The sequence below is a fragment of the Oncorhynchus clarkii genome, chromosome 23 (assembly GCF_045791955.1).
Source record: "Oncorhynchus clarkii lewisi isolate Uvic-CL-2024 chromosome 23, UVic_Ocla_1.0, whole genome shotgun sequence".
NCBI classification, from domain to species: domain Eukaryota; kingdom Metazoa; phylum Chordata; class Actinopteri; order Salmoniformes; family Salmonidae; genus Oncorhynchus; species Oncorhynchus clarkii.
The window spans coordinates 1,739,316-1,762,651 of NC_092169.1; the positions used below are offsets into that span (position 1 = coordinate 1,739,316).

The following is a 23,336-nucleotide window of genomic DNA, read 5'->3' on the forward strand; positions in this document are numbered from 1 at the left end:
GGTCGCTTATTGATGAAGCCGATGACCGAGGTGGTATACACCTCAGTGCCATTAGATGAATCCCGGAACATATTCCAGTCTGTGCTAGCAAAACATTCCTAGCTTCCACGTCATCTGACCACTTCCGTATTGAGTGAGTCACTGGTACTTCCTGCTTTAGTTTTTGCTTGTAAGCAGGAATCAGGAGGATAGAATTATGATCAGATTTGCCAAATGGAGGGCAGGGGAGAGCTTTGTATGCATCTCTGTGTGTGGAGTAAAGGTGGTCTAGTTTTTTTTCCATCTGGTTGCACATGTGACATGCTGGTAAGAATATGGTAAATGTCCCGTTGGTAGGATAATCGTAAGTTATCAATTATATTTTCCAATGATTGCATGTTAGCAAGTAGAACGGAAGGCAGTGGGAGTTTACTCGCTCGCCTACGGATTCTCAGAAGGCAGCCCGATCTGCATCCTCTTTTCCTTCATCTTTTCTTCGCGCAAATGACGGGGATTTGGGCCTGTTCCTGGGAGAGCAGTATATACGTCTCGTCGGACTCGTTAAAGGAAAAAGCTTCTTCCAGTTCATGGTGAGTAATTGCTTTTCTGATGTCCAGAAGTTATTTTCAGTCGTAAGAGACGGTAGCAGCAACATTATGTACAAAATAAGTTTCAAAACAAACAATGCAAAAAAAATTAACAAAATAGCACAATTGGTCAGGAGCATGTAATTGTCAGCCATCATCTTCATGATGTGTGTTTTGTCCTATATTTTTATTTAATTTTTATTTTTAATCCCAGCCCCCGTCCCCGCAGGAGGCCTTGGCCTTTTGGTAGGCCGTCATTGTAAATAAGAATTTGTTCTTAACTGACTTGCCTAGTTAAATAAAAGTTAGATAAAAATAATAATAATAATATAATGTTTTCTTTTTAAATCAATATCACAAGGTTGGAGTAATCACATGTGCAACTACTTAAGGCAGTGGCTCAAATCTAGGTTGTGTCTTTAGATTTCAAGCAAAATAACAACTAAGGAAGTATTTTTCACTTCTCTCATTGACTTCTCAAACCTTAAACAGGCTTCGTCTGTTTAGCAAGCTTCCCCGGAAGCCTTGCGATGTTAAGCCTCTGTGCCTATTCACCTTTTGTTTCCCCGCCCACTTGAGCCAGTTCCTTATGAAATACAGTTGTTAAAGCAAGCAAAACCATTGTTAAGTAAATTATTCAATAAAGTGCACAGAATTTGAAAGAAATGTTAATTTGGTCGCACCGTGAGAGTTAAGATACTCTTCAAAGAGGTAGTGTTTCAGACATTTTCGAAAGGTGGGCAGGGACTCTGCTGTCCTGACCTTAGGTGGAAGCTTGTTAAACCATTGGGGTGCCAGGACAGAGAAGAGCTTGGACTGGGCTGAGCTGAGCGTGAGCTGCAGTTCCCGTAGGATTGGAAGGGCCAAGAAACCAGAGGTGGTATGGAGTGCTCCGGTTGGGATGTAGAGTTGGAGCATAGCCTGAAGGTAAGGAGGAGCAGTTCCCCTTGCTGCTCTGTAGGCAAGCACCAGGGTCTTGAAGATGACGCAAGCTTCAACTGGAAGCCAGTGAAGTGTACAGAGGAGCGGGGAGAGATGAGAGAACTTAGGAAAGTTGAACACCAGGCGAGCTACGGCATTCTGGATGCTGCAGGGGTTTGATGGCACAGCCCAGCCGATGGCACAGCCCAGCCAATGGAGAGTTACAGTAGTCTAGACAGGAGAAGACAAGTGCCTGGATTAGTGTGAGTAAAGGTTGTACTCTACGGATGTTGTTGAGCATAAACCTGCAGGAGCAAGTCACTGCTTTTATGTTTGCAGAGAACAACAGGGTGTTGTTCAGGGTCACACCAAGGTTGTTTTCACCAGTGGAGGCTGAATGGAAGGAGCTATAGGAGGATGGGCTTATTGTAATGGCTGAAATGGAATAATGGAATGTTATCAAATATATCAAAACCACGTTTGACTCCGTTCCATCTATTGCATTCCAGCCATTACAATAAGCCTGTCCTCCTATAGCTTCTCCAACCAGTTTCCTCTAGTTTGCACTCTGGGAGGGGGAAACCATGGAGTTGTCAACCATGATGGAGAGGTCTTGGAGCGGGCAGGACTTTCCTGGGAAGAAGGTGTTTTGTCAAGATTGCTCTTGGCCAACACCCAAGCTCAGATGTCTGCCAGGCACGCAGAGATGCGTGTTGCCACCTGGGTGTCAGAAGGGAGGAAGGAGAAGAGTAGTTGAGTGTCATCTACATAGCAATGATAGGAGAATCAATGTGAGGATATGACAGAGCCAAGTGACTTGGTGTAAATAGAAAAGAGGAGAGGGCCTAGAACCGTGCCCTGGATGCGTGCTCAGTCCCTTCCTGTACTCCCTGTTCACTCATGACTGCACGGTTACAACTTCAACACCATCATTAAGTTTGCAGATGACAGAACTGTGGTAGGTCTGATCACCAACAACGACGAGACAGCATTTAGGGAGGAGGTCGGAGACCTGGCTATGTGGTGACAGGACAACAACCTCTCCCTCAATGTGATCAAGACTAAGGAGATGATTGTGGACTACAGGAAAAGGAGGACCGACCACCCCCCATTCTCATCGACGGGTCTGTAGTGAAGCAGGTTGAGAGCTTCGTTCCTCAAAAGGTTCTACAGCTGCACCATCAAAAGCATCCTGACTGGTTGCATCACTGCCTGGTATGGCAACTGCTCGGCCTTCGACCGCAAGGCACTACAGAGGGGCCAAGCATGCTGCCATCCAGGACCTCTATACCAGGCGATGTCAGAGGAAGGCCCTAAAAATTGTCAAAGACTCCAGCCAGCCTAATCATTGACTGTTCTCTCTGCTACCGCATGGCAAGTGGTACCGGAGCGCCAAGTCTAGGTCCAAGAGGCTTCTAAACAGCTTCTACCCCCAAGCCATAAAACTACTGAACATCTAACCAAACTGCTGCTCTTTAATTATTTGTTACTTTATTTCTAATTGTTTTTAGGTAGTTTTCTTATAACTGCATTGTTGGTTAATTAAGGGCTTGTAAGTAAGCATTTCACTGTTGTACACACCTGTTGTATACATGTGACAAATAACAAATAACATTTTATTTTATTTGGGTGGATACCAGTAGTGAGAGCACGTGGTGCAGACACAGATCCTCTCCATGCCACCAAGTAGCATGGTAGGTAGTGCTAGGTATCAACAGCCAATCCTGTAAGGGCTGGAATCTATAGTGAGCTTTGGATTGGTAAATCACGCTCAGATATCGCCAAGGAATTGCCTGATGTGTGACAGGACGTGTTGACATGTATTAGGCTTTTTAGAAGTTTGACATGGGGGTTTTACTGATGATTTTACAAACCTGGGCATTGTCATCTGCAAAGACAACAAAGTATGAACGCTCCCTATTGCTATTGTTTTACCTGAGACCAAAGAGCTACGACTTCATAGGTGTCTCTTTAGGGACCACATATATGAAATGTCAAGTACTCTAGCCAAAAAACCCTAAGGTAGAATTCAGAGTCAACAAGTTACATTAAAATCCTTCTTTATATCCCAAAACGTCAGTTTAGTTGGAGCCATCGATTTGAGTTAACCACTCGTTCAACATGCAGAGAAAGGAATCCAAACATCTACCGCTAAACTTTGTTAAAACAAGTCAAAATAAATTTCTATTGACTCCTCAGATACCCTAAAATGTAATCAAACTATAATATTTCATACGGAAAGAAGTGCGTTCAATAGGAAACCGATATTAGCAGGTGCGTCTTGTCTTCATCGCACGCCCAAACACAAATTTTCAATAGTGTGTCCCAGTACTAAAACTCATATTTCTTACTCGTTTTGGAAGAAACAAGCCTGAAACTTTGAACATAGAGTGCTGACACCTATGGAAGCCAGAGGAATTGCATACTGGGAGCTAGATTTCATTATTTCCCTACACTTTCCATTGTAAGAGCATGGGCTCTCAAAACAAAAAAGTTTCCGGTTTGTTTTTCTTGGGATTGTCTCCTACCATATCTATTGTGATATAGTCTCCTACATTATTTTAATATTTCAACAAACTTCAAAGTGTTTTCTTTTCAATGGTACCAATTATATGCATATCCTGGCTTCAGGGCCTGAGCAACAGGAAGTTTACTTTGGGCACGTCAGTCAGGCGGAAATTGAGAAAAAAAGGACCCCAGCCCTAGCATTAAATAAAGGTTCAATTAAAAAACAAAAATGTAAAAATTACAAAATTGGGGAAGTCTGATGTGCATTTACAGCTGTCTATTCCATAGGGATCTCTTTTGTTTTGTCTTTTTTGCATTACATTACATGGGGCTTTGTTCAATTGCATTAACAATGCAAATTATCACTGGTCTTTAGTATATGAAGGTATACCAGAGAGAGAAGGAAAAATGCAGTTTTTTATACATGTGCAGTGCATTCGGAAAGTATTCAGACTCCTTGACTTTTTTCACATGTTGTTATGTTACAGCATTATTATAAAATTGATTTTAAAAAATCTTATCAATCTACACACAATACCCCATAATGACAAAGCAAAAACAGGTTTTCAGTTGTTTAAAAAAATATATAAAGTTAATCATGTTTACATACAGTACCAGTCAAAAGTTTTAGAACACCTACTCATCCAAGGGTTTTTATTAATATTTACTATTTTCTGCATCATAGATTAATAGTGAAGACATCAAAACTATGAAATAACACATATGGAATCATGTAGTAACCAAATAGCCACCCATTGCCTTGATGACAGCTTTGCACACTCTTATAATTCTCTCAACCAGCTTCATGAGGTAGTCACCTGGAATGCATTTCAATTAATAGGTGTGTCTTGTTAAACGTTAATTTGTGGAATTTCTTTCCTTGGTATAGGAATGGTATACAGAAGATAGCCCTATTTGGTAAAATACCAAGACCATATTATGGCAAGAACAGCTCAAATAAGCGAAAAGAAACGACAGTCCATCATTACTTTAAGACATGAAGGTCAGGCAATCCGGAACATTTCAAGAACTTTGAAAGTTTTTTAAAGTGCAACAACAGTCAAGCGCTATGATGAAACTGTCTCTCATGAGGACCGCCACAGGAAAGGAAGACCCAGTTACCTCTGCTGCAGAGGATATGTTCATTAGAGTTCCCAGCCTCAGAAATTGCAGCCCAAATAAATGCTTCATAGAGTTCAAGTAACAGACACATCTCAACATCAGCTGTTCAGAGGAGACTGTGTGAATCAGACCTTCATGATTGAATTGCTGCAAAGAAAGCACTACTAAAGGACACCAATAAGGAAAAAATACTTGCTTGGGCCAAGAAACACAAGCAATGGACATTAGACCGGTGGAAATTTGTCCTTTGGTCTGGAGTCCAAATTGGAGATTTTTGGTTCCAAACGCAGTGTCTTTGTGAGACGCGGTGTGGGTGAACGGTTGATCTCCGCATGCGTATTTCCCACCGTAAAGCATGGAGGAGGAGGTGTTATGGTGTGGGGGTGCTTTGCTGGTGACACTGTCAGTGATTTATTTCGAGTTCAAGGCACACTTAACCAACATGGCTACCACAGCATTCTGCAGCGATACGCCATCCCATCTGGTTTGGGCTTAGTGTGACTATCATTTGTTATATTTATTCTACAATGTAGAAAATAGTAAAAAAATAAAGAAAACCCCTTGAATGAGTAGATGTTCTAAAACTTTTGACCGGTAGTGTAGGTAGGTATTCAGTCCCTTTACTTAGTACTTTGTTAAAACACCATTGGCAGCGAATACAGCCTCTTAGTTTTCTTGGGTATGACACTACAGGTTGGCACACCTGTACTTGGGGATAGTAGATGCCAGACACACCGCTTTGAGTGTGTCAGTAACCGCAACGCTGCTGGGTTTTTCACACTCAACAGTTTCCCATGTGTATCAAGAGTGGTCCACCACCCAAAGGACATCCAGCCAACTTGACACAACTGTGGGAAGCATTGGCGTCAACATGGGCCAGCATCTCTGTAGAACGTTTCCGACACCTTTTAGAATCCATGCCCTGACAAGGTTCTGAGGTCAAAAGGGGGTGCAACTCAATATTAGGAAGTTGTTCCTAATGTTTGATACACCTAGTGTATAGTGGAGAGAAGAGACACAGATGTAAGATCTTAATTTGACCAATATTGGCGCAGTAAAAACATTCTGCAGCAAAAGGATTTTAATGTTTAGTCCATAATGTTGCTTCATCGGTGATTAGGCTATTAGCTGGCCAAAATTTGGCTGCATTTTCCATTGGTTTTGTCTTGTCTTCCCACACACCTGTTTTCAATCCCATTCATTACCTGTTGTGTATTTAACCCTCTGTTTCCCCTCATGTCTTTGTCAGAGATTGTTTATTGTCAGTGTAGTGTGTTTTGTATAGGTGCGCGACGGGTCTTCGTACCCATATTTGTTTATATTCATTTTTCTTATTAGTGTTATGGAGCATGTTACTTGGACAGTTATTAAAAGACTCCATTTTACACTCCGTTGGACTCTCCTGCGCCTGACTTCCCTGCCACCTATACACATATCTCTGACAAAGTGCAATCTTGTTAATATAACCATGTGTTATTGTGCGTTTTCAGTGAATTTATGTCAATCATGAAGCTCATCTACATCTACTGAGATGCAGGAAAATTCTCAGCAACAAAAGACGGATCAAATTAAGATCCTGCGTCTGTACAAAAAAAAACTGTTTGGTTATACACACAAAAACTTAGGTGCTGTGCTAATAAAGTATACATTAAAAGAACAGAAAGGCCAGCACACTGTATATGATCACAATTACCACCTTTATCGACAAGTTTTTTGATCTCAATGATTTTAGTCAGATCGAGCAGAGGTATAATGCATGAATGAAAGGATGCCTTGTGTGATCTCCCTTTCCAAATCAAATATTAGCCCCTAACTACTTCATGCCGATCAGACTGATTTGGACAGAGACTTGTGTGTGTTGCCTGTGTGGCATCCTTTACTGTAATTCTGTCAGTGAAAAGGGGAACAGGTCGTATTGATGCACTGTTGCTCTGCTGACTGGGGGCTGGAGGGCCACGATAACACACACATACACACACACACACACACACACTTACACATCACACACACACACTGAGTGAGCTGATCTTCAATCCTTTTGATAACTTGTTACTCTGAGAGAATGTTATATTCGTCTCACTCTCTCCACCTCTCTCCCTCCTTCCTCTTTCTCTCTGTCTCTCCCATTCTCTCTCTCTCTCGTTTGATTTCCAAATAAATCAATTAATTTTTACCTCATCCCGGGCACACAGCCAAAGGACCTCTCATTCATTACTCCTCCACCCCTCTTCCTTTCCTCCTCTCCCCACTCCTTGAATGTGAGTTGGCAAAAGTGTATCTATTGCTCATTTGTACGTTGAGGAAGATTGTGAGCCTGGCAGATTCTATTCAGAGTGGTGTAGGAAGTTGTGAGGCTGGCAGAGTGTTCAGATTGGTGTAGGAAAGTAACATGATTCAGATATGGAGTATCGTTGGTCCTGTCCTGTCGTGTGTGTGTGTGTGTGTGTGTGTGTGTGTGTGTGTGTGTGTGTGTGTGTGTGTGTGTGTGTGTGTGTGTGTGTGTGTGTGTGTGTGTGTGTGTGTGTGTGAGTGCGTGTGTGTGAGTGCGTGAGTGAGTGCGAGAGTGAGTGCGAGAGTGAGTGCGAGAGTGAGTGCGAGAGTGAGTGCGAGAGAGAGTGCGAGAGAGAGTGCGAGAGAGAGTGCGAGAGAGAGTGCGAGAGAGAGTGCGAGAGAGAGTGCGAGAGAGAGTGCGAGAGAGAGTGCGAGAGAGAGTGCGAGAGAGAGTGCGAGAGAGAGTGCGAGAGAGAGTGCGAGAGTGCGAGCGAGAGTGCGAGAGTGAGTGAGTGAGTGCGAGAGTGAGTGAGTGAGTGCGAGAGTGAGTGAGTGCGAGAGTGAGTGAGTGCGAGAGTGAGTGAGTGCGAGAGTGCGAGAGTGAGTGAGTGCGAGAGTGAGTGAGTGCGAGAGTGAGTGAGTGCGAGAGTGCGAGCCCCAGACCATTATTCCTCCTCCACCAAACTTTACAGTTGGCACTAGGAATTGGGGCAGGTAGGGTTCTCCTGGCATCCGCCAAACCCAGATTAATTTGTCTGACTGCCAGATGGTGGAGTGTGATTCATCACTCCAGAAAATGCTTTTCCACTGCTCCAGAGTCCAATGGTGACGAGCTTTACACCACTCCAGCCAACGTTTGGCATTGGGAGTGGTGATCTTAGGCTTGTGTGCGGCTGCTCGGCCATGGAAACCCATTTCATGAACTCCCGACGAACAGTGCTTGTGCTGACAATGCTTCCAGAGGTTAGTTTGGAACTCGGTAGTGAGTGTTGCAACCGAGGAGCAATTTTCAGCACTCAGTGGTCCCGTTCTGTCTGCTTGCATGCCCTACCACTTTGCGGCTGAACCGTTTTGGCTCCTAGACGTTTCCACTTCATAGTAACTGTCACTACCCCAGCATTACGCACTCCTGCCACCATCAGTACGCACACCTGCCTTCCTCCCGTCATGTGCATCGGCGATTATTGGACTCACCTGGACTCAATCACCTGTTTATTACCTCCCCTATATTTATCTGTTCCCCAGCTCTGTTTCCTGAAGCTGCATTAATAACATCACTTACAGTTGACCGAGGCAGCTTTAGCAGGGCAGAAATCTGATGAATTGGAAAGGTGACATCCTATGAAGGTGCCACATTGAAAGTCACTGAGCTCTTCAGTACAGGCCATTCTACTGCCAATGCTCATGTTTGGTTTACTCAGTGTAGAGTAGGCCGTCATTGTAAATAAGAATTTGTTCTTAACTGACTTGCCTGGTTAAATAAAGGTTCAATAAAAAATGTAAAAAGTAAAAATGGTTATGATGTTGATGATAATCATAACATTAACACCACATAATATTTATGTATAAATCGTTTCAGTAAGAACCGGATGCCATACTGTGAAGTTCTGTGCTGTGTGCGTGTGTGTGTGCGTGCATGTCTTTTTATAGCCAATAATCCTTCATTCACTGTTTGTCTGCGCAGTCACAATCTGAATGAAGGACAATTACAGAAAGGGAGGGGAGACAGACAGACAGACAGACAGGCAGGCAGGAAGAAAGAAAGAAAGAAATAAAGAAAAAAAGAAAGGAGGTAGAATTTAGACATACAAATGTTAATGATAATGCTCCGTTTGACTTATACAACACTGCCCTCTGGAGGAATGTTAGTGAATTCCAATCATGAATTGTTTAATGACTGTAATGACTAGTTTATTATGCATTATTAAAATGAGGTACCAATGAGCAAGAATAACATCGTTTGAGCAGAATACGGTACAGGTAATGCTGTATTTTGGCTTCGAAAGGAGGCTTCAACAAAACTTTGATAATGTGACTAAAAAGACAACATCCTCAAAGCAGATCCTTCAATGCTGCCAGTTCAGTGCATGTGTGTGTGCGAACATGGTTCTGTTTTGAATACAGTGAAGATTTTTCCTACTTTGTAGTCAGATTTGTCCGTTGTTGTAGTTCATGCCAAAAGGGTGTAGTTATTGTAATTAATCTGTTTTTGTTTCAGATCCCTTTTTTAAAATGTTTATATCCCCTAAGCTAATGATCTATGCAAATTATCTCCCTTTCATTTACTCACAGTAATTGGAAACATGCTACCCAATTTTGAGCGCCATTCGTCAATGCCTCCCTCTTTCACTCACCTACAGTATACACACTCACACACCACTCACTCACTCACTCACTCACTCACTCACTCACTCACTCACACACACACACACACACACACACACACATGGAAACACACACATGGAAACACACACACAGCTAGATATTTGAATTAGCTTATTATCTTTTCAGAGGGATAATTCCAAAGGTAGAAGTCTACATCTGGAGGTGTTTCAACTGTCTGGCCACAGGCAAAGTTTTCCTCATCATAACTAATACACAGTTTGGCTGATTAGAAAAGAAGGTAGAACCATATAGTGTTCTTCAGTTTGTCCCCATAGGAAAACCTCTATAGGGTTCCCTCTGTAAATGTTGTTTATCTAGAAACCTACATGAAGGGTTATGCCTAAAACCCTCTATAAATGATTTTACCAAGAACCCTTTCATCTTTGAAGGGTTCTTCCCAGAAGTCTCTATAAACGGTTTTACCAAGAACCCTTTCATCTTTGAAGGGTTCCTCCCAGAACCCTCTATAAACAGATCTACCAAGAACCCTTTTATCTTCGCAGGGTTCCTCCCAGAACCCTCTATAAACAGATCTACCAAGAAACCTTTCATCTTTGAAGGGTTCTTCCCAGAACCCTCTATAAACAGATCTACCAAGAAACCTTTTATCTTCGCAGGGTTCCTCCCAGAACCCTCTATAAACAGATCTACCAAGAAACCTTTTATCTTTGAAGGGTTCTTCCCAGAACTCTCTATAAACGGTTTTACCAAGAACCCTTTCATCTTTGAAGGGTTCCTCCCAGAACCCTCTATAAACAGATCTACCAAGAAACCTTTTATCTTCGCAGGGTTCCTCCCAGAACCCTCTATAAACAGATCTACCAAGAAACCTTTTATCTTTGCAGGGTTCCTCCCAGAACCCTCTATAAACAGATCTACCAAGAAACCTTTTATCTTCGCAGGGTTCCTCCCAGAACCCTCTATAAACAGATCTACCAAGAAACCTTTTATCTTCGCAGGGTTCCTCCCAGAACCCTCTATAAACAGTTCCACCAGCCTTATTAGCCTTTATTTCTTTATTATTCGTTTTTTTGAATCAGCTTTTTCAGAAGCAGCAGGTGCTCTTCCTGGGGTCCACAAAAAACACAAAACATGAAAAGTAACAGAACACTGATAAACTAATAGACAAGGACGATCACACAAATTAAAAATACAAGGATATGCAAACAAACAAAAAATCTTTAGAAATAAACTCTTTATGAAAGAATCCTTATTGCCTTCCTTCTTAAGTCATCAAAGAGCCCTTTCTTCCAAAAAAAAAACAGTTCTTAGGATGTTAAATGTTTTAGGTAAAAACCTTTTGCCTTACAAAGAACCCTCTACTTCCAAAAAGGGTTCTTCAGATGAAAACAGTTCTTGGTAGAACCCTATCCCTCTGCAAAGAACCCTTTCTCAACCTTTTTTTTCTGTCTAGGGCTGTGTAAGCCTGTCTGTGTGTGTGTTTGTGTGTGTGTCCGTCCTGCCCTACCTACTACTCAGCAGGCCAACAGACACACCTACAGGGACGCAGCAGTCATCAAACCAAGACAGACGGTACAGGATTGAAATAGACAGAGGGATACAGGTCCGTGTCAGACAGGGCATGGGGAATAATGTCAACATTTCTGCTGCCTCAAGCTGTGTTTAGACAGAGATGGAGGACCAGGTATTCACATATCATTATCTTACAGTTACTGTAGGTGTTCATAGTAAGATGCTGGTCTACCTAATGGTAGTAGATTTTACCTGGCATCTGAAACTAGCAGCCCTCCAGTTTCCAGTTCAATTCCCACTTGTTCCATATTTAAACTAACAATCTTCCAGCTTTCCGCTTCCCGTCGCCACCTCCTGTAAGGTAGAGAATACAGTGATGAATGAATAATTGCTTTTACACAGTGAGGAGCTAGAGCAGAGGAGCCTGTTTTGGAATATGAGTTCATTTCAGCAGGATCTTCATCAGACACAACGTTGTGTTTGATTATCCCAGCCATTTGCAATAAGCTCAGAATCTACGAAGGACCTGATCCAGGTCAAGAATGTGTGTGTGCGTGCGTGTGTGTGTGTGTGTGTTAGTATGACATGGAATGGGAGCTATTGAACGCATGTCTCTAGAATGTGTCCTGACTGACAGACAGACCGCTCATTTAACTGAGCTAGTTACAGTGAAATGGAGGACATTCTCAGGATATCAGGACACGCACGCACACATACAGACAGACACGCAATCAAGATATAGAAAATAATGATCCTATTGTTGTCTCTTCAGTCTGAGCATAAATGGTTGCAGTATAAAGACAACTCGGTTTGAAAAGGAAAAGGTTTCTCAGTTTGCTCGACTTCCAAACTGTCATTTGGAACATGCATCAAACCTGCAGCAGTCAGATCCAGAGAACCTCTCAGATCTCGCTCTCGCAGGTAAGCAGACAAACAAGATGTTCTCTACATGGCACCACATGACCTTCATATCACAGACCTGTCACTATCACTGAGAATAGATGGAAATTGAATCCATGTAGAAAATTGGCTTTGGCTTGACAATGACATGATCAACATCACAAGCAAACAACTGTAAGACATCAGCAGCACACTATACAGTGCATTCGCAAAGTATTCAGACCCCTTGACTTTTTCCACGTTTTTTGTTACGTTACAGGCTTATTCTAAAAGGAATTACATACATTTTTTCCCTCATCAATCTACACAAAATGACAAAGTGAGAACAGGTTAAAAAATGTTTGCAAATGTATTAAAAATAAAAACTGAAATACCATATTTACATAAGCATTCAGACCCTTTGCTATGAGACCCTTTGCTATGAGACTGTCACACCCTGACCTTAGTGTTGTTTGTTTTCCTTGTTATTTTGGTTAGGTCAGGGTGTGACATGGGTGATGTATGTGTTTTGTCTTGTCTAAGGGTTTTGTATGTTTATAGGGCTGTTTCCTTTCTAGGTGTTTATGTAAGTCTATGGTTGCCTAAATTGGTTCTCAATTAGAGGCAGGTGCTTATCGTTGTCTCTGATTGGGAACCATATTTAGGCAACCATGTTCTGTGTGTATTTTGTGGGTGATTGTTTCCTGTGTCAGTGTTTGTGCCACACGAGACTGTTTCGTTGCCAGTTCACTTTGTTGTTTTGTATTTGTGTTCATGTTGAGTTTTCATATTAAATACCATGGACATTTACCACGGTAAACTCTCCTTCCACACTCACATTAAGCATCTCCATTCCAAAATGAAATCTAGAATCGGCTTCCTATTTCGCAACAAAGCTTCCTTCACTCATGCACCAAACATACCTTCGTAAAACTGACTATCCTACCGATCCTTGACTTCGGCGATGTCATTTATAAAATAGCCTCCAACACTCTACTCGACAAATTGGATGCAGTCTATCACAGTTGCCATCCATTTGTCACCAAAGCTCAATATACTACCCACCACTGCGACCTGTATGCTCTCGTTGGCTGGTCCTCGCTACATATTCGTCGCCAAACCCACTGGCTCCAGGTCATCTTCAAGTCTCTGCTAGGTAAAGCTCTGCCTTATCTCAACTCTCTGCTCACCATAGCAACACCCACCCGTAGCACACGCTCCAGCAGGTATATTTCGCTGGTCATCCCCAAAGCCAACACCTCTTTGGCCACCTTTCCTTCCAGTTCTCTGCTGCCAATGACTGGAACGAATTCCAAAAATAACTGAAGCTGAAGACATATCTCCCTCCCTAACTTTAAGCATCAGCTGTCAGAGCAGCTTACCGATCGCTGCAGCTGTACCCAGCCCATCTGTAAATAGCCCATTCAACCAACTACCTACATCATCCCCATATTTGTTTTTGTTTTTCTGCTCTTTTGCATACCCGTATTTCTACTTGTACATCCTCATCTGCACATATATCACTCCAGTGTAAATTGCTAAATTGGAATTACTTCGCCTCTATGGCCTATTTATTGCCTTACCTCCTTTCTTCATTTGCACACACTGTACACAGATTTTTCTATTGTGTTATTGACTATACGTTTGTTTATCCCATGTGTACCTCTGTGTTGTTGTTTTTGTCGCACTGCTTTGCTTTATCTTGGCAGGTCGCAGTTGTAAATGAGAACTTGTTCTCAACTGGCCTACCTGGTTAAATAAAGGTGAAATTAAAAAAAATCAGGTGCATCCTGTTTCCATTAATCATCCTTGAGATGTTTCTACAATTTGATTGGAGTCCAGCTGTGGTAAATACAATTGAATGGACATGATTTGGAAAGGCACACACATGTCTATATACTATTAGAGCAGAGCAAAGACCCAGCCAGGAGGTCAAAGGAATTGTCCGTAGAGCTCCGAGACAGGATTGTGTCAAAGCACAGAAGGACCCCAAGAAAACACTGGCCTCCATCATTCTTAAATGAAAGAAGTTTGGAACCACTAAGACTATTCCTAGAGATTCTCTGGTCTGATGAAACCAAGATTGAACTCTTTGGCCTGAATGTCAAGCGCAAAGTCTGGAGGAAACCTGGTACCTTCCCTACGGTGAAGCATGGTGGTGGCAGCGCTCAGGACCTCAGACTGGGACAAAGTGTTCACCCTCCAACAGGACAACGACCCTAAGCACACAGCCAAGACAACTCAGGAGTGGCCTCAGACAAAGGGTTTGAATTCTTAATTATGTGAGATTATGGGGTATTGTGTGTAGATTGATGAGGGGAAAAACAATTTCATACGTTTTAAATAAGGCGTAACAACATGTGGAAAAAGTCAAGGGGTGTGAAAACCTTCCGAATGCACTGTGTATTAGGGGCATTTCATTTGCACTGTTATGCAGTGGAAAAGGTTAAAAGACAGATAAGCAACAGGTGTGTGTGTGTGTGTGTGTGTGTGTGTAGTGAAGTTATCTGATTTATCTGACTCATTTTGCTCAGTGGTGTCTCTGAGTGTTCTGTGGTTCCCTAAGAGCTTTTGCCAAGGAGCTTAGTTCCAATAGTGCATGCGGAGCATTATTAATCACTGAGCAGACAGACCAGTCCTCCTCATTCTTCTCCCCCCTTTCTCACCCCTACTATTTCCCCCCTCACCCCCCTTTTGCTTTTTTGAGTGAAAATTCATTGAGAACACACACACACAGCCTTGATCCTCTACCCACTTTCCATCTCATCCCTTGTTCCTTTTTACTCATCTTCCACAGTCCTTGAGAGTGGATATATTTCCACTTGTTGAAGGCTTAAGCGTAGTGTTGGTTTAGTGTTGGTTTGTTTTTAGTTTTGATCACTTAGTTTCACTGGTTAGTTTAACTGTGGCTATAGTTTGTCAGTCTGCTTCGTTTGGCAAGGTAAGTTGAACTATGGTTGGTCTGTTAGTATAATTGGTTGGTTTACTGTTACTGTTTTTGGTATGTTGGCATGGTGTTGGTTTGGCTGTTGTGGCGTTATTATGACATTCAGTCTAAACATCCTGAGGTCTGGCATCTTACTGGCACAGAGACGTGATACACCCGGAGTCAGATTTCACCCAATTTTACACATTACAGCTCACTGGCACACACCTACCTCCATGTGGGTATGTTAGGGATATGCAAGCCAAGGGAAGCAAGGGAAAGAGAATCACATCTGTGAGTCTGGCCACAGCTGCCAGCGACACGTGAATTCTAGCTGCATGTCACTCCCTCTCCTCCCTCACCTCCCTCACCTCTCCCACCCCTTTCCTTCCCTCTTCTCTTCTCCCCCGACTCAACCATCCTGTCTCTTCTCTCCACCATCTCCTCCTCTCCTCCTTCTTCTCCCCTCTCTCCTCCTTTCATCCCTCTCTCCTCACTCTTTCCTCCCTCTATCCAAACTCATGCAACTGACCCAACTACACACTAGGAGGGACTGAGCAGGAGGGGATGGAGAGATGGAAAAAGGGAGGGAAGAGAAACAAACAGAATTACAGAAAGAAAAGGGTGTAGGTAGATACACTTAGAAATAAAGGTGCTATCTATCTATAACTTTAAAGGGTTCTTTGGTCGTCACTATAGGATAACCCTTTGAAGAACCCTTTTTGGTTGCAGGTAGAACCCATTTAGGTTCCATGTAGAACTCTTTCTACAGAGGGTTCAGCATGGAAACCAAAAGGGTTCTACCTGGAACCAAAAAGGGTTATCATATGGAGACAGTCGAAGAACCCTTTTAGAACCCTTTATTCTAAGTGCGTAGGAGTGAGAGTAAAATCATTAACCTTTGATATAGCTTAGATCTACAGAGGACTATGATCCCCTCTTTACTCTGGTTAACTACCTAATGATATTGGAGAGTTCATCTTAGTTCAGATAACGATCGTTAGAAGTAACGGACGATTGATGAGAGTTGACTAGGCTGGCTAACAGGTCAACCCGTAGGGCTGAGTTACAGAGGACCTTCTCTATACCTTTGACAGACAACCACCTGTGAGCTGTTCTTGACAGGTCTGTTACTATGGACCGAGTCAACTCTGCAATGTCAATACTACCTACTACAGACAGAGTAGGGGACAGAGAGAGTGAAACTCTACATCGTCATCACTTCTGACCTGAGTGGACGTACCATGGCTTTCTACTGGCAGATAGTAAGAGACTGAACAAGAGAGAGAGAGATCAAGGTGGACAGAGATATAAATGCAACTTTGAGGGACCGAAGGGGGTCTGAGCTAAGGTGGGCTCTCTTGGATTGACACGGATAGACCGAGGGAAGGCGAAAAAGAAAGAGGGAAGGGAGAGATCTCTCTCTCTCTCTCTTGGACAGTGTGTCAAGATGCAGTTGTTGTTTTTCCGTGAGGTGTGGGAGATGGAGGGATTGCAAACCGTGGGGATACTCCTGGTGGTCTGTAGCTCCCTCAAACTGATGCACTTCCTGGGGCTCATTGATTTCTCCTCAGAAGGTAAGATACAGGGGTCTGAGGGATGGATATGAGACAGGGGATAGGGGGAGGAGAATAGGCAAGGTTATGGGCTGGGGACAGAAGTAGGAGCTTCGGGTTAGGGACATGGATTAGGTTTGGGGACAGGGGTAGGTTGCGATTAGGATGAGGATAAGCTCCAGGGACAGGGAAGGGTAGGAGGTAGAGATAGGGGTAACTGTAGATTTTCGGTAAAGGATAGTCAGGCTTGGGCAGTAGCATGTTCTGGGGCAGAAGTAGGTGTAGAAGGTGGTGATTCAGGCCGGGGTAGTGATAACTGTAGGGGAAGAAGAATTGTGTGTGTGTGTGTGTGTGTCCGTGTGTGTCCGTGTGTGTGAAACCCAGTAATTAAGCAAAATGAGACATCTGTAATCCCCCCCCCCCCCGGGCTTCCCACCTGGGTAAAGAGTTTCCACCTGGGTAAAGAGGTTCAAAGAGTTTCCACCTGGGTAAAGAGTTTCCACCTGGGTAAAGAGTTTCCACCTGGGTAAAGAGTTTCCATCTCTTTAGCTAATTCAGACCGGAGTAAATAAAAAATGATGCTGAAAAAAGGAGAACCCTACATTTCTCTGAGCTTTCCTTTGCTGTATTCCACTACTTTACCTGTGTAACTCAATCTCTGTAATTGCAAAACACTTTATTGACAAGCACAAATTATAAGGTACAGTACTTGCTGGCAGAATCCCATCCACACACACATACACACACACTCTCTCTTTCTCTCTCTCTCTCGCTCTCTCAAGTGCACACACCCTGGGCCAGAGGGCTGACTGGAACTGTGCTACGTGACCAGATGTATTATCTGAGGCCTAATGGGCTGCCTGGTCAGCCTTCAAATGACGCCAACAGACTCCCAACGACCAGCACAGACCAGGAGAGAGGAAGAGACAGGAAGAAAGAGAGAGGTAAAGAGTAAGATAGATAGAGTGTACTGATATACAATACAGAGAGTACAGAAGTGTATACATGTATTGGTATAGTTAGGGTTATACAGTACTGGTCTCTATCATGGCCTTCATCCCTCAGACTGCTGGAGTTCTACTAAAAGGTGTGAAGTTGCTGTTACCATGGAGACGCAAGAGTAAGTCCCTCTCTTCTTCTCTTTTCCTTAACCTTTAGTACACAGAGGGATGCAGTATTGTTGTACTTGGGTTGTACTTGTACTGTTTGTGTGATAAGATGGGGTGAGTAGTGAGTTACATGGGCTGATTTCTGGTGGATGAGTTCTGATGGAGATGTTCTGACGGATGATTTCTAGTGGATGAGTTCTGATGGATTAGTTTTGGAGTTCTGATGGATGAGTTCTGGAGATCTGATGGATGAGTTCTAGTGGATGAGTTATGCTCTGTGAGAATGTGAGGACTGGTGGGGTTTGAGTCGTTCGATTAAGGTCCCTGTGAATCTTGATTGAACAGATAGCTTAAGGTCGTTTCCAAGTAATAGGACCCATGAGCACCAACATGTGAAGTTCATAGGAGCATGTCAAATTGGGTGTCAAATGAAAGCTATTTTTGAGAAAAGAAGGCATATATATATACATTTTTCAACCATTTTGTGTCCTTAAAATTAGGAATTTAAAAAAGTCTTAAAATGTATTAGAAATATATCAAAACATAATAATGTTGAAGTAAAGACCACTGCCAACTAAGAGCATGTCACGCCCTGACCATAGAGAGCCATTGTTTCTCTATGGTGTAGTAGGTCAGGGCGTGACTAGGGGGTGATCTAGTATATCTATGTTGTGTTCTAGTTTATTTTTCTATGTTGGTGTTTTGTATGATTCCCAATTAGAGGCAGCTGGTAATCGTTGTCTCTAATTGGGGATCATATTTAAGTAGTTATTTTTCCCACCTGTGTTGGTGGGATCTTGTTTATGTGTAGTTGCCTGTGAGCACTCATTGTCTTCACGTTTCGTTCATTCTTTATTGTTTTTGTGCCTTTCAGTTTAATAAACATGTGGAAATCATATCACGCTGCTCCTTTGTCCGATAATTCTTACAACGAACGTGACATAGCAACACATTTTAGTTTAGGATAATTTTTCTGCTTTCTGTAAATTTAAGAAACATTGCCTTGTGCCTTGAAATTCCGTTACCAAAAACCCAGATATCTTTAAGATATTTTCGAATAATGAAAGTTCACAGAAGTAACAAGTAAATGTAGATCTATCAATAAAGTATTTTTTTTACTGATATCAATTTTGTTAATGAATTAAGTGATTCAATCTCAAAATTCCATTACCTAATCGGAAAGTGAATTTCTGCAATTCAATTGGCTACAACGGCAAATCATAGTATTAAAAAAACACATTTGGGTTCACAGGTTTAGGTTCACAATATTGTACTGAACTCTACTGTACTGAACAATACTGTTCTGTGATCTACTGTGCTTTGCTTTGATGTCCAAACTTGTAAATCATAGATGTCTATGATTGGTTCAGATTTGGCCCGGACCAACCAAATATAGTCTTGTTTGGGGGCAAAGTTCATTAAAATAATAGCCAGAGTGTAAAATAATACCCAAATATGCAAAGGAGGATATTGAATATTTATACCTTTCTGTACCTATCACCAAGAAGAGAATTACATTCATATCCATAATTATGCATTTCTTTGTAGTATAGTTCAGGGACCCATGATAAAATTCCGTTACCGTGTGTAAATCCATTTCACTTACTTACAATAACCAAAATAGTTTTTTCAAAATCAATGTGTCATGTCATAGTCATAAACTGAGGGAGATTTTTACTGAAAGTCTGGTACCAAACTTTGCATCTGTTGTGTAAATTGTGAAAAGTAGTCCTTGAGTTGTATGGTTTGAAATCAATGTTTTTTGTGTGTCATACATTTTAACTGACAAATCCGTTATCGTTGAATTACCCTCAACTGGCTTATCGTACGTATTATGGTAGCCTAGGAATTGTCTAGAAATTGTGCTGCATTAATTCCTTAATCTCTCTGAAAATATTACATAAATGTGATTCCTACCTCATAAGAACCTTTTATCTTGCTCTGTTTGCCAATGACTCCCCTGTAGAGGTCTGTGTATGGTGGTGTAAGCTAATAGCTGAAATGGACGCCCGTCCTAGAAAAGCCAGGTCAGCGAACCAAACCGCAAACCGCTGCCCTTACTATGGGAGACTGCCGCGCATGCCTCAATGCTTGTTGCTTATGCTGTGCGTGCGTGCATGCATGGCTGTGGGTTTGCATGTCATTTTATGTGCATGTGCAGGTCTACGTCTGTGAGATTGTGTTTCTGTGTGTGCTCTGTCTAACCTCTGCTATGGTTGGTGATTACAGGTAACACTCCCACCATCAAAAGTAAAAAGACTATAAAGCAGAGATTCCTCAAGCTGCTCCCCTGCTGCACGCCATCCGTTGCCGCCTCAGTCAGTCAATGCAAGTGACTCTTCACTCTCTACAAACACACGGGAGCGCAAATGCGCACACACACACCCACGCAAACACACACACACACAATATATATCTGGATATACTGTATCTCAGTATCATTGGACTGTGTGTTTTGGTCTCCTGGGGAAATGATGATATTTTGTCTGATATGGTGTGTGATAGAGTCTGATGTGCAGAGGTGAGATGGGGACAGACAGTCACCCATGCTATACCTGCTGGGATAGGAGGAGAGAAGGAGTGGGGGATGGATGTCTTCAGCTGGCCGTGTGTGTAAGGAGGTTTGGATAGAGGGAGGAGTGGAGAGAGAAATGGATGACGAGGGAGAGATGTAATGTGAGGATCATATCATTTTGGTTGACGATCTGATGGCTTTTGTCGTTAAACTGTTGTTTCGATAGGTTACCACTACTTACCACTACTTTCACTGAACGTTATCGTCAATGAGTACATCAGTTTACTATTTAACCTCTGCATAGATATTCAGGAAACTGACAGTGTTATGTTGATATTTTCTATTGATGACTTGACAACTATGTGTCTTCCTTTGTGTTCTTCAGTTTAAGAGAATTATAATATAATGTAGATGTAACGATTACTCATCTAGCTGTATGTTCAGGTAATGCTACAATAGTGTAATGATGTATCAAAAGTTGATCATTAACAATGATATACACTGAGTGTACAAAACATTAAGGACACCTTCTTAATATTGAGTTGCACAGGGCTGCTGGCCCATGTTGACTCCAATGCTTCCCACACTTGTGTCAAGTTGGCTGGATGTCCTTTGGGTGGTGGACCATTTTTGATACACACAGGAAACCGTTGAGCTTGAAAAACCCAGCAGAGTTGCAGTTCTTGGCACAAACCGGTGTACCTGGCACCTCTACAACCATACCCCGTTTAAAAGGGTATTTAACTTCAATATTTTGTCTTGCTTTTCACCATCTGAATGGAACACATACACAATCCATGTCTCAATTATCTCAAGGATAACAAATAATTATTTACCCTGTCTCTTCCCTTCATCCGGACTGATTTGAAGTGGATTTAACAAGTGACATCAATAAGGCATCATAGCTTTCACCTGACCAGTCTATGTCATGGAAAGAGCAGGTGTTCCTAATGTTTTGTGCACTCAGTGTACTTGGTTATGTTTTGAATTACTAGTACCAGTTATAAGGTGTGCCAGGCAGGCACCTGTAGGAGTAGCCTATAGGTACGTATATATAACATACAGTACCTCTCTCTGTCCCACAGACAGCGTAGAAGACGACTTTGAGTTGTCCACTGTGTGCCATCGACCAGAGGGTCTGGACAAACTACAGGAGCAGACCAAGTTCACCAAGAAGGAACTACAAGTTCTCTACAGGGGCTTCAAGAATGTGAGTCTAGGGATGCGGGAGAGGGTATGGGGATGGAGTTATGGGATGTTAGAAGCCTGCGGCTGAGGATGGGGGTTGGGAAAGGGGAGGAAACTACAAGTTCTCTACAGGGGTTTCACAAAGTTTTCTCTAAGCAAAGCTGTTTTGATATATACAGTTGAAGTCGGAAGTTTACATACACCTTAGCCAAATACATTTCAACTCAGTTTTTTACAATTCCTGACATTTAATCCTAGTAAAAATTCCCTATTTTAGGTCAGTTAGGATCACCACTTTATTTTAAGAATGTGAAATGTCAGAATAATAGTAGAGAGAATGATTTATTTCAGCTTTCATTTCTTTCATCACATTCCCAGTGGGTCAGAAGATTACATACACTCAATTAGTATTTGGTTCAGTGCCTTTAAATTGTTTAGGGTCAAATTTTGGGTCAAATGTTTCGGGTAGCTTTCCACAAGCTTCCCACAACAAGTTGGGTGAAATTTGGCCCATTCCTCCTGACAGAGCTGGTGTAACTGAGTCAGGTTTGTAGACCTCCTTGTTCGCACACACTTTTTCAGTTCTGCCCACAAATGTTCTACAGGATTGAGTTCAGGGCTTTGTGATGTCCACTCCAATACCTTGACTTTGTTGTCCTTAAGCCATTTTGCCACAACTTTGGAAGTATACTTGGTGTCATTGTCCATTTCGAAGACCCATTTGCGACCAAGCTTTAACTGATGTCTTGAGATGTTGCTTCAATATATCCACATACTTTTCCTGCCTCATGATGCCATCTATTTCGTGAAGTGCACCAGTCCCTCCTGCAGCAAAGCACCGCCACAGCCGTGCTTCCCGGTTGGGATGTTATTCTTTGGCTTGCAAGCCCCCCCTTTTTCCTCCAAACATAACAATGGTCATTATGGCCAAACAGTTCTGTTTTTGTTTCATCAGACCAGAGGACATTTCTCCAAAAAGTACGACCTTTGTCCCCATGTGCAGTTGCAAATCGTAGTGGGTTCAGTGGGTTCTTCCTTACTGAGCGGCCTTTCAGGGTAAGTCGATTTTGGACGCGTTTTACTTTGAATATAAATACTTTTGTACCTGTTTCCTCCAGCATCTTCACAAGGTCCTTTGCTGTTGTTCTGGGATTGAGTTGCACTTATCGCACCAAAGTACGTTCATCTCTAGGAGACAGAACGTGTCTACTTCCTGAGCAGTATGACGGCTGCGTGGTCCCATGGTGTTTATACTTGCATACTATTGTTTGTACAGATTAAAGTGGTGTTTGGAAATTGCTCCAAATGATGAACCAGACTTGTAGAGGTCTGCAATGTTTTTTCTGAGGTCTTGGATGATTTCTTTAGATTTTCCCATGATGTCAAGCAAAGAGACACTGAGTTTGAAGGTAGGCCTTGAAATACATCCACAGGTACAACTCCAATTGACTCAAATTATGTCAATTAGCCTATCAGAAGCTTCTAAAGGCATGACATCGTTTTCTGGAATTTTCCAAGCTGTTTAATAGCACAGTCAACTTAGTGTATGTAAACTTCTGACCCACTGGAATTGTGATACAATTATAAGTGAAATAATCTGTCTGTAAACAATTTTGGGAAAAATGACTTGTATCTTGCGCAAAGTAGATGTCCTAACTGACTTACCAAAACTATAGTTTGTTAACAAGACATTTGTGAAGTGGTTGAAAAACTAGTTTTAATGACAACCTAAGTGTATGTAAAACTTCCTACTTCAACTGTAATAGTAGAAGTATATAGATGTTAGCAGACTTGCAAATTGACTCTGATCCTGTTCTTTTCTGCGTTGTTGTTTTGTAGGAGTGTCCAAGTGGAGTGGTGAATGAGGATACCTTTAAAACCATCTACTCTAAATTCTTCCCCCAGGGTGGTGAGTTA

The 23,336-nt window shown here is 42.3% G+C and overlaps 1 protein-coding gene across 3 annotated transcripts in view; it reads left to right on the top strand.

Annotated features, from left to right (window-relative positions):
* The window catches only part of LOC139381392 (A-type potassium channel modulatory protein KCNIP2-like), a 220,530-nt gene that overhangs the window by 188,271 nt on the left and 8,923 nt on the right, over positions 1–23,336 (top strand). For 2 of the 3 annotated variants that reach the window (XM_071124882.1, XM_071124881.1), the window contains 3 exons: positions 19,946–20,044; positions 21,317–21,441; positions 23,259–23,328. In XM_071124882.1, the coding sequence (XP_070980983.1) occupies positions 19,946–20,044; positions 21,317–21,441; positions 23,259–23,328 (294 nt within the window). Of the gene's footprint in view, positions 1–19,945; positions 20,049–21,316; positions 21,442–23,258; positions 23,329–23,336 lie in introns of all 3 variants that reach the window. The other variant, XM_071124883.1, reaches the window with a different exon arrangement.